This window comes from Tachypleus tridentatus, chromosome 10, assembly GCF_004210375.1.
Source record: "Tachypleus tridentatus isolate NWPU-2018 chromosome 10, ASM421037v1, whole genome shotgun sequence".
Classification (NCBI taxonomy): Eukaryota; Metazoa; Arthropoda; class Merostomata; order Xiphosura; family Limulidae; genus Tachypleus; species Tachypleus tridentatus.
In genome coordinates, this window is record NC_134834.1 from 9675355 (window position 1) to 9687517 (window position 12163).

The following is a 12163-nucleotide window of genomic DNA, read 5'->3' on the forward strand; positions in this document are numbered from 1 at the left end:
AGTTTGAATATATTAACCTTATTATCTCAGAAATGATGAAATGTACCATGCAATTTTCAAGTAATATGTTAATTACAAATCACTCTAGAAATGCCGTTTCGGCTTTTCACCTAATTCCAAAAAAATGTTTCGGCGTTTCACACTTCACTAGAGTACTTTGAAATTGGGGGTGTTTTATGATAGAAGTGAAAAGTATCCTAGTAAAAGGTGAAACACCGAATCGTTAATGAATACGTTGTTTTTTCTGGAGTTGGTCGTAATTTCAGTTTTATCCAATAGGAACATTGTTAACACACGAAAGTTGTCTCTATGAGACTTGTGTGTTTTCTTATAGCAAAGCCACATTGGGCTATCTGCTGCGCCCACCGAGGAGAATCGAACCCCTGATTTTAGCGTTGTAACTTACTAGACTTACCGCTGTACCAGCGGGGACTATGAGGTTTAAGTACGTACCAAAATTACTTTTTATGTTTTCCTTACTGACCCTCTGTAACCTAGTAACGAAGATCGTTATGTTTGTTGTGTGGCATGAAAGCATATTCAAGAATGTGATACTTTTAATACGTGAACACGTGAAACGTCTTTATTTGTACAATGTTAAACAAAATTATCGAAGTACCTATTTTAAATATATGAAAATCAAGACGAACTCTGAAACTCTCATAATATCCATAGATGTTGGTGACAATTTATTGGCTCTTATCACGCGATATAACAATTAATTATTTTGTCTGGTTTTCTCATCACAGTTCGGGAAACAGTTGTTTATTTCAAGAAGCTTGGTTGTTTTTGTGTGTGTGTTTATGTATTCCTTTGTTTTTGTTGTGCTTGTGTAACGAAGTAATAGATGCCTATTTTGTTCAATTCAGCAGAGAAAAATTAACCAGTCCAACAAGTATTTTTCCTCTCAATTCACAACAACAATAGACAAGCTTAATGTTAATTGACGTAATTGGTTCAGCTATTTGAAACAGCTAAATATAATGACATTGTTTGACATATTATCATAGCTAATTTTTGTTTCGTTTGTTTGCAGGTTTTTTATTCGTCACCTTGTAAAAACACAAGTATTCTATTGGTTTGTGATTGTACTGGTGTTTCTTAACACTGTTTGTGTAGCCATTGAGCACTACAACCAGCCAAAATGGCTGACAATCTTTTTATGTAAGTATACACGTTATTTGTACAGTACGAGGTATCATAATTTGTTTAGTTGAAAGAATAGTCTTGTAATGGAAGAAAAAAACATTTTTTTGTATCAAGTATACCTGTGTGGCTTCATAAAACAAAAATCAAAAGTTTGACTGTAATCAACTTGTACAAAGTATCAAGTGATCTTTGAGCTAAGCCTAAGCTTTCTCGTTGATGTAAGCCTAAACTTTCTCGTTGGTGTAAGCCTAAACTTTCTCGTTGATGTAAGCTTCAATTTACTCATTTATATAAACCTGAACGTTTTCGTTGATGTAAGCCTAAACTTTCTCGTTGATCTAAGCCTAAACTTTCTCGTTGATGTAAGCCTAAACTTTCTCGTTGGTGTAAGCCTAAACTTTCTCGTTGGTATAAGCCTAAACTTTCTCGTTGATGTAAGCCTAAACTTTTTATATCACGAATATAGTTAACCAACGCATAATCCTTTTAATTATTATATATTTAAATCACATTAAAAACATGTGATATTTTTTATTTCTCTGTCTTTCGAACTGTAACAATGAAATTTATCGTTTTAATAACCACAATTATTGATTTTATTTGTTTGTTTTTTTCAGATTGGGCAGAATTTGTTTTTCTTGGTCTCTTCATCTTTGAAATGCTTTTGAAGATGTACGCCTTAGGCCCCCGGATCTATTTCGAATCCTCCTTCAATAAGTTTGACTGTGTAGTAAGTACCGTATAACATAAGATACCATCATATGATGTCATGTGACGTTTTTTCATGACAAATTGTACGTAAAAACACGTTGTAGTTACTTTGACCTTACTTGTTTCAAAGCTGGAAAACAAAAACAAGTTTCGGGTTCGTTTTATATTGGAAAAGAGTATTGTAGAGAACTAATGAGGCCTCCATCTGTTTTTTTAGGTCATTGCTGGTAGCATATTTGAGGTTGTTTGGTCTAGTGTTCGAGAAGGATCCTTTGGTTTTTCTGTACTGAGAGCACTACGGTTACTTAGGATATTCAAAGTTACCAAGTAAGTTTCCATTTAGCCACAAATGAAATTTTAGGACAGTCTTAAAGGAAAAATAAATTACGTAAGTTCGATAATTGTTGCCTTTATTTTTCTGTGTTCGTGGGTAGAAATTGATACCCACTTCTATAGAGGTCGCTTAACACATCCTCGACCAGTGATTTGAAAGATTAAATATCCCTTGGAAACAGAGAGTACAAAATATCCTTTAGTGTTCTTTATATGAGTATTAGTTAACTTATTAATTATAATATCTCTAAAAATACACACACAGGGACAACAAATTATCTTTGCTGTTGAGGCAGTTGTAGGTAAATACGTTGGATTTGTTTGTGTTTCAATTTCGTGCAAAGCTACACGAGGGCTATCTGCGCTAGCCGTCCCTAATTTAGCAGTGTAAGACTAGAGGGAAGGTAGTTAGTCATTACCAACCTCTGCCAATTCTTGAACTACTCTTTTACCAACGAATAGTGGGATTGACCGTCACATTATAACGCCCCCACGGCTGAAAGGGCGAGCACGTTTGGTGTCAAGGGATTCGAACGGTAATGACTAGCTGTCTTACCTCTAGTCGTACACTGCTAAATTAGGGACTGCTAGCGCAGATAGCCCTCGTGTAGCTTTACGAGAAAATTCAATGACAAACAAACAGTTATTTGTTACTTTGATACTGTAAATTATAAAACTATATTTCCTTTGAAGGTATATAAATGTAATTATAATTTATTTACAGTAATTCGATATTTTCCTTCTGTTCAAACACAGTCTGGTCTGCTCTTCACAGATAATTACACTAAAGTTTTATTCTTTGCTGTGATACTTTTTTCAGTTTTAACAATCTGTTCTCTCCATGACAACAGATACTGGTCATCTCTTCGTAACCTGGTGATATCTCTCCTCAGTAGCATGCGGTCCATCATCAGTCTTCTCTTCTTGCTGTTTCTCTTCATCCTTATCTTTGCCCTCCTAGGGATGCAACTCTTTGGAGGGGCGTAAGTTGTTGTTTCAGATTCGTTTTACCAGTTAAGTCATTGAATTACATTATCTTCATTCATTCTCAAAGATAAACCATGTTTTGGATGACTTCGTCTTATATAGGAAAATGATTGTTTGTTTTTGAATTTCCCGCAAAGCTACACGAGAGCTATCTGCGCTAGCCGCTCCTAATTTGGCAGTGTAAGACTAGAGGGAAGGCAGCTAGTCATCACTACCGACCGCCAACTCTTGGGCTACTCTTTTACCAACGAATAGTGGGATTGACTGTTACATTATAACGCCACCACGGCTGAAAGGGCGAGAATGTTTGGTTGTTACAGGGATTCGATCCTGTGACCATCGGATTACGAGTTGAGTGCCTTAACCACCTGGCCGTGCTAAGCCCTACGAAAATGAAGAAAATATCTTTAAAATATTTGTACATTCGTTTTAAAGAATATTTGAAAATAACACAAAAGCATGTTATCAGTACATGATAGATTAACATGATATATAAAAGTGTTGTGTACACTTTCCTGGTCGATTAATTTATCTATAAAGCAGAATTTTGATATTCTAATGGGAGTTTATTGTGTTGTTTTAACCTGCTCGAAATTTGCCAAAATTTGCTATTAAATAAGTAATACTATGTTTGTATTTATTATCCTGTTTTAATCAATGAAATTCATTAATTTCTTCCAGTCAAATAAGGCGCCATCTATTATGAAATATTCAAGTCCTATTACAAACGCCATTTTAAGTTACAAGCTCGCATTTCATTACCCGCGAGTGACACAGAGATATGTCTACCGACTTACAACGCTAGAACGAATTTCAATACCCGTAGTGGGCAGATATTCGGTTGTGTTGCTTTGTGCTTAGCTCCAAACAAAGAAATCATTTTTATTTTCCTAATGTTAGTTTTTACTTATTTACTATCGTAAAAAAATGTCCAGCGATCGTAAGGAGAGCAAACTGCACTGTCGTGAAGTCCTCAAAATACACACACTTTTTTTACTGCCATTGGTGTTACAATGTTGACTAATTTCAACACCATAACGTACCTAATATTGCAAACTATTCAATACTAATCAAAGCGAAAATTAAGATATTAAATAAAAATTATTTTCCCTTGTTTCTTTACCCTAATAAGAAAATTTGGAAAATAGCGTGTGTGTTAGTATACAGAAATACAGTTCGTAAAATAACTTTCTGGTTAAGCACTTACTTCATAGAGGTATTCTTTACATTATCACTTCTGCACGTGCATACAGAAATTATAGGAATAATAATTGCTTATTAACATCAGAAGGCCCCGCACGGCCAGGTGGGTTAAAGCGTTCGACTTGTGTTTTAAGGTCGTGGGTTCGAATCCCTGTCGCACCAAACACGCTCGCTCTTTCAGCTGTGGGGGCGTTATAATGTTACAATCAATCTCTCTATTCGTTGGTAAAGAGTAGCCCAAGAGTTGGCGGTGTGTGGTGATAATTACTTGCCTTCCCTCTACTCTTATACTGCTAAATTAGGGACGGCTAGCGCAGACAGCCCTTGTGTAGCTTTACACGAAACTCAAAAAACAAACAAACATCGGTGACACATAAATAACAAATATCGATGAATTTTCATTTTAAGTTATTGATTTATAATGGAATATTGTAACTGTCTCTTGAAATAAATAGATGTTTTGTTTGCTGGTCTGTTCTGGGTTGTCCGTTTGTGTGTGATGTACATATCTTTTCAGTTTCAACTTTCCTGATGGAACCCCATCCGCCAACTTCAACACCTTTCCTATAGCCCTTCTCACTGTATTTCAAGTAAGGCTTGCTGATAGTAATTGATAAGTTTTTGTTTAGATTTGTTGTTTTTTAGTCTACTGCTGTTAGAAGATGTTTGTTAAGATTTTAACAGCTGTGTAGTGTTTTGTAAGAATGTTTTCTGTTAACTTCAAGTTCGAGTTGAAATATTTCAGTTAAGCCTAACTTTAAAGTTTCTGTTGAAACTCCATAATTGTGATTCAAAATATTTCACCTGAGCCAAGTTCGAGTTGAAATATTTCAGTTAAGCCTAACTTTAAAGTTTCTGTTGAAACTCCATAGTTGTGATTCAAAATATTTCACCTAAGCCAAGTTCGAGTTGAAATATTTCAGTTAAGCCTAACTTTAAAGTTTCTGTTGAAACTCCATAATTGTGATTCAAAATATTTCACCTAAGCCAAGTTCGAGTTGAAATATTTCAGTTAAGCCTAACTTTAAAGTTTCTGTTGAAACTCCATAGTTCTGATTCAAAATATTTCACCTAAGCCTACATTAAAATTTCTTCTAATACTTCGTTATTTTGATTCAAATACTTGACTTAAGACTTTTTCGGAGCATTTTAGTTTTATGTTGTTCGTTTCGACGACAATTTGATATAAAGGAAGTGTGTGTTGGCTCTCTAAGAATTGTTTCAATACAGTCGTTTATCACAATTGGCATATTTTTGTGAAATTATGAATTGAGATCTGCACCCTAACGGTCACCACAAAAATTAAAAATCTATTGATATAAAGTATTAAAACAAACAACTAGCAACCGTCGTCTCAGTCGTCTACGAATCGCTATTGTTTTATTTTCCAAAATAATCTTTGTAATTTCTTGTTATAATTTTGTTCGGGGTTTACTGTGTTTCCACCTGTAGATCCTTACTGGCGAAGACTGGAATGAAGTTATGTATAGAGGAATCGAATCCCAGGGAGGGATTCATGGAGGAATGATCTATTGTTTGTACTTCATTGTCCTTGTTCTCTTTGGAAATTGTATCCTTTATCTGAAGTCTGTTCACAACGTAATGCGTGATGAAGCATTTGTTGGCCCCTAGTGTTTCTTTTTTCCCCTTAATAAATATGTGTATATTTGTGTACAAAGCACTGCCCCTACTTTCTCTGATATCTTTATTTTCAATTTATTATTAATAAGAACTTGTGCATGAAAGTTTGTTTCTTTGTTTAAATTTTGCACAAAGCTACTCAAGGGCTATCTGCGCTAGCCGTCCCTAATTTAGCAGTGTAAGAGTAGAGGGAAGACAGCTAGTCATCACCGCCCACCGCCAACTCTTGGGCTGCTCTTTCACCAACGAATAGTGGGATTGACTGTCACATTATAACGCTCCTACGGCTGAAAGGGCGAGCATGTTTGGCGTGACGGGGATTCGAACTTGCGACCCTCAGATTACAGAATCGAACGCTCTAACCCACCTGGCCGTGCAGGGCCGTGCATGAAAGTGCACCAACCACACTATATCCAGTTGCAACGAGATCTCTTTCTCCATACTAGACTTTACAAGGGTTAAGGGACTGCTGGGCCTGATAGTACAACCTTTACGGTGTGAACTTGTTCACGTGCATGTGTCACGTTTATTTAGTTACACGTTTCTTCATCTTATTTTCTTTATATCAAACAAACTGAGGTACTCGTCCTTTGTCCAGATTATGACCTTAAAAAATATGTTACATTATTCATTATTACCTCACCAAATGTTTTCTAAAAGCTTTAATAACCCAATATGTATGTACTTAAAACATGTACACGCTGTGAGATGGTTAGGTGGCTTTATAGGAAGAGGTAGTGACAAAAGTAATGGCGGTAGGGATGCTTTCTATTACCTCATTTTAATGCCCATCTCTTAATGTCTGTCTACTGTGTTTCACGGGCCGAAGTTGAAATATCACAGGTCAAAGTAGGATCTCCAGATATGGCTTACTGTGTTTCACGGGCCGAAGTTGAAATATCACAAGTCAAAGTAGGATCTTCAGATATGGCTGATTGTAGCTCTTGGAGAAAAAGCTTCAGTTGAGTTTGTGTAGTGTTTACAATAGTGTCGGCCATTTGTAGTGTTGTATTATTCCATAGAAGGTGCTACTGCACTTTCTGAGATATATAAGACATTTGTGTGCCTTTCCCACACTGTATGTATGTTGTTATATAGAAAAGTTAGTAAAGTTATTTTATATTTGGTTTAAGGACATGACACCCATCTATAGATGTAGATAACGTTAGCTTACATCAAAAACAATAAATTCTTAATAACATCAATACTGAGAATAGAGGGATCTTGAATTCCAATAACATTTCCCTTGTTCCAAACTATTATCCTACAAAATTTGGTTAAAATTGACCCAGCGACCTAGGAGTAGTTAGATAACGGACAAACAGACAGACGCATATTTTTGTGTTTTATTTATATAGATGAATTCGGTATGTTTTCTTACTAAACTATAGACACCCTTCTAAACGTATTTCTTGCTATCGCTGTTGACAACCTGGCCAATGCTCAAGAACTCACTGCCGCTGAGGAGGAAGAAGACAAGGAGGTCGGTTACCATGGTTACTTAGAATAAAGATTTAAACGCTTTAAAAACACGCGCGGGTAATTTTTGTCTATAGTTTTATAAAACAATATAAATGTTATAATTTATGAACTTATAGAATAACCACTTACAATCTTAAATGTTAAACGACTTTGTATTAATATTAATATATCGAGCTGAATGCTTTGTGTAGGCTAAACATCCAGGTTGGAGACACGACCATCCTTAATATCGAACTGTGGATCACAGGGAGGGTGGTCAATCGGCAGCACCTGCGTTCTATATATTTCATCTTAACGGAATTTACTGTAATAGTCATAACACCTTTCTTTTCTAATGGGACGTGGGTGAGTCTTTATATTTACAATGCTAAAATCAGAGGTTCAGTTTCTCTCGGTAGATACAGCGAATAACTGATGCGGCTTTGCTGTAAGAAAATATATAAATACATACATATAACGCCCTCTTCCCTGAAAAATCGAATTGCGATTACCTACTTATCAAAGCTCGAAACTCGGATCTTTTAGTTTATAGCCCAGCACAACCGAACCAAGTGACTTAATAACACACAATTATAATCTTAATTATAACCATGTAATAAAGTGTAAAATAATACGTCCAAGCTATGTTAACAGAACTTTTGTATGTATTTATGGACATAGTCTCTGTGTTTGTATTTAATTTACTGTATTAATCGTAGCGGACAAAGGATGAACTAGAAAACGAAATGGGAGTGTTGCATACAAGGAGTTGGGATACTCCACAAGTTACCGTCTACCCTCCTTCACCACAGAACAACTCAGACAGTAGACTGAGACAGTTCACTTAGTAAGTTTTGTTGTGTTCACCTCAGTTTCTCCTATCAGCATCAGACTTTAACCGTCAGAAGAATTCTCATTTTTTGTTATTGTTGTAGTTAAGTATACTTACAATAACCTCCGATATTCCTGATATAGTTTAACTATCGATGTCATACAGTTGACAGTCAGCAATATGTATATGTGTATATATATAATACCCAACAGTAAAGTTAATAAAACCAAATCAAAAGGAAGAACTGTTTGAAGACAGTAAATATAAACCTCTGACTAATGACAATTTGTTACAAAAAAACAAAACAAGCCGAAACAAAAATGAAAGAAGTTGCAATGATCGAAAGGACCCCCAGGTTTTCACCAAAACTAAGGGCACATTTTATATCTCGCGTGTACCCGGGGGATCCTCTCGATTAGTGAAGCGTTTTTTTATTTCTATTTGGGTTTGTTTTTTGTTTGTAGCAAATCAGATATATATATGCTTTGTTTGTGTGGGTACATTTTTATCTATCGTAAGAGCAAAAAAGAAACCGACGTGTTTTGGCACAGTGGAATATATATATTTTTTTTTTTGGGGGGGGGGTTGTCTCAGCTAACTATTTTCTGTAACACAATTACCATCATAAGGGTTTTAAAATATTGGGTCGGCATGAGTTATATGGTCGGCATTAATTTTATGTAAGCTAAGCTAACACTTAAGTATTTCACTGTGCTAAAAATATTGGATTTAGTGCATACAGTGAGCCAGAAAATAAATTATCTTCTTCCAATATTTCATTCAGTGTGCTTTACGATTATAGCAAAGTGTTGATCCAACTAGATGATCTAATTACAATGTCCAAGTGTGTTACTTCTTTAACAACACAATCTTCACACTTTTGGAAACTGAACAGTCAATTAACCATATCATCATTATATCATCTTATCCTCATTTTTAATAAGCTATATTGACTTCTATTATTTAAATAGCGATGTGACCACCATACCCTGTTTTATGTATTACTGTATTGATCTATTTCCTCCTGTTACTTCTTTAGTTAACGATGTAACCACCTTACTCTGATTTATGTATTACTGTATTGATCTGTTTCCCCCTGTTACTTCTTTAATTAACGATATAACCACCATACTCTGTTTTTGTTTTACTGTATTGATCTGTTTTCCCCTGTTACGTCTTTAGTTAACGATGTAACCACCATACTCTGTTTTTGTTTTCATGTATTGATCTGTTTTCTCCTGTTACTTCTTTAGTTAACGATGTAACCACCATACTCTGTTTTTGTTTTACTGTATTGATCTGTTTCCTCCTGTTACTTCTTTAGTTAACGATGTAACCACCATACTCTGTTTTTGTTTTACTGTATTGATCTGTTTCCTCCTGTTACTTCTTTAGTTAACGATGTAACCACCTTACTTTGTTTTTGTTTTACTTATTGATCTATTTTCTCCTGTTACTTCTTTAGTTAACGATGTAACCACCATACTCTGTTTTTGTTTTACTGTATTGATCTGTTTCCTCCTGTTACGTCTTTAGTTAACGATGTAACCACCATACTTTGTTTTTGTTTTACTGTATTGATCTGTTTCCTCCTGTTACGTCTTTAGTTAACGATGTAACCACCATACTCTGTTTTTGTTTTACTGTATTGATCTGTTTCCTCCTGTTACGTCTTTAGTTAACGATGTAACCACCATACTCTGTTTTTCTTTTACTGTATTGATCTATTTCCCCCTGTTACTTCTTTAGTTAACGATGTAACCACCTTACTCTGTTTTTGTTTTACTGTATTGATCTGTTTCCCCCTGTTACTTCTTTAATTAACGATGTAACCACCATACTCTGTTTTTGTTTTACTGTATTGATCTGTTTTCCCCTGTTACGTCTTTAGTTAACGATGTAACCACCATACTCTGTTTTTGTTTTTCTGTATTGATCTGTTTTCTCCTGTTACTTCTTTAGTTAACGATGTAACCACCATATTCTGTTTTTGTTTTACTGTATTGATCTGTTTCCTCCTGTTACTTCTTTAGTTAACGATGTAACCACCATACTCTGTTTTTGTTTTACTGTATTGATCTGTTTCCTCCTGTTACTTCTTTAGTTAACGATGTAACCACCTTACTTTGTTTTTGTTTTACTTATTGATCTATTTTCTCCTGTTACTTCTTTAGTTAACGATGTAACCACCATACTCTGTTTTTATTTTACTGTATTGATCTGTTTCCTCCTGTTACGTCTTTAGTTAACGATGTAACCACCATACTCTGTTTTTTTTTTTACTGTATTGATCTGTTTCCTCCTGTTACGTCTTTAGTTAACGATGTAACCACCATACTCTGTTTTTGTTTTACTGTATTGATCTATTTCCCCCTGTTACTTCTTTAGTTAACGATGTAACCACCTTACTCTGTTTTTGTTTTACTGTATTGATCTGTTTCCTCCTGTTAATTCTTTAGTTAACGATGTAACCACCATACTCTGTTTTTGTTTTACTGTATTGATCTGTTTCCTCCTGTTACTTCTTTAGTTAACGATGTAACCACCATACTCTGTTTTTGTTTTACTGTATTGATCTGTTTCCTCCTGTTACGTCTTTAGTTAACGATGTAACCACCATACTCTGTTTTTGTTTTACTGTATTGATCTATTTCCTCCTGTTACTTCTTTAGTTAACGATGTAACCACCATACTCTGTTTTTATTTTACTGTATTGATCTATTTCCCCCTGTTACTTCTTTAGTTAACGATGTAACCACCTTACTCTGTTTTTGTTTTACTGTATTGATCTATTTCCCCCTGTTACTTCTTTAGTTAACGATGTAACCACCTTACTTTGTTTTTGTTTTACTCTAGTGAACCACCCAAACCTCCCACTCTGTTTTGTGTGCCATTCTAGTGAACACTGTAACTCTCCTACCCTTAGTGCCCACGAGAACTCAAGGAATTGGAAGGAGACGCAGGAGAACCAGATCAAGGTAGAATTGGATAACAGGTTGTTCCGTGAACACGAGCGAACCAGATCGGACCTTGATCTCTCTGAAGACGGTAAGTAGTCCGTTTTCTGTCTGTGCTTGTGACATATTGCATGTAATTTTTTCTACTAATATATCTAGTACAGCTAGTTTCATTTTTACTATTCTGTCTCCAAATATTTTCATTTATCTCTCTGTATAAAATAATTTGGATTCGTGGAGTCACTTCTCCCGTTTTCATGAGGTACAAGATTTGCTTTATGAACACTGAAAGTAATCTTTAGTTCTAACCGTAATTTCTCGAATAACAGAAAACGTCCATGCGTACGCTCTTAAGTTCGTACGAGCGTTTGTGGCTATCGAAGACAAAAACAACGCTGAGAAAATGATTTTTACTTTATTTCAAGCTAAAATTATTATGTTTTGCGGGTCGAAAAAGAGTTGAATGTATACAATTTTGGGGTGAAGCAAAGTGTTATTAAATCGTGACGTCACATTTATTCGATGTGCAAAGGTGATAAGGTCTCATATCTGCTGTACATTGTATGGAGATAAGTAACTGAGTCGTTATGTCACATGCGTCCGATTTACAAACTAGACCCCTTGGTTCACTGAATTCTGACGTCATACGCATCGGGATGACGACTTAAAATGACGTCATAAGCAAAAACACTAACTGAAACTTTTTAAGATAATTGTTTTAAAGTATTATCATGCCTTTCAACTAATTTAACTGACTCTTTCTAAACAAAAACACAAAACAGCCTGTTTTATAGGCAATCTGAGCTCAAGTCAAACCACGTAAATTACGTAACGCCCTAAAACAAACATGTAATTATAAATATTAAAGTAACTCACCAGTGACTTTCTG

The 12163-nt window shown here is 35.2% G+C and overlaps 1 protein-coding gene across 1 annotated transcript in view; it reads left to right on the forward strand.

Annotated features, from left to right (window-relative positions):
* Positions 1–12163, forward strand: part of LOC143227943 (voltage-dependent calcium channel type A subunit alpha-1-like) — a 125160-nt gene that overhangs the window by 43774 nt on the left and 69223 nt on the right. Inside the window, exons 11-19 of the mRNA XM_076459295.1 lie at positions 1037–1164; positions 1767–1879; positions 2078–2187; positions 3045–3176; positions 4901–4973; positions 5836–5953; positions 7416–7507; positions 8205–8332; positions 11244–11365. Of these exons, the coding sequence (XP_076315410.1) occupies positions 1037–1164; positions 1767–1879; positions 2078–2187; positions 3045–3176; positions 4901–4973; positions 5836–5953; positions 7416–7507; positions 8205–8332; positions 11244–11365 (1016 nt within the window). The remainder of the gene's footprint in view (positions 1–1036; positions 1165–1766; positions 1880–2077; positions 2188–3044; positions 3177–4900; positions 4974–5835; positions 5954–7415; positions 7508–8204; positions 8333–11243; positions 11366–12163) is intronic.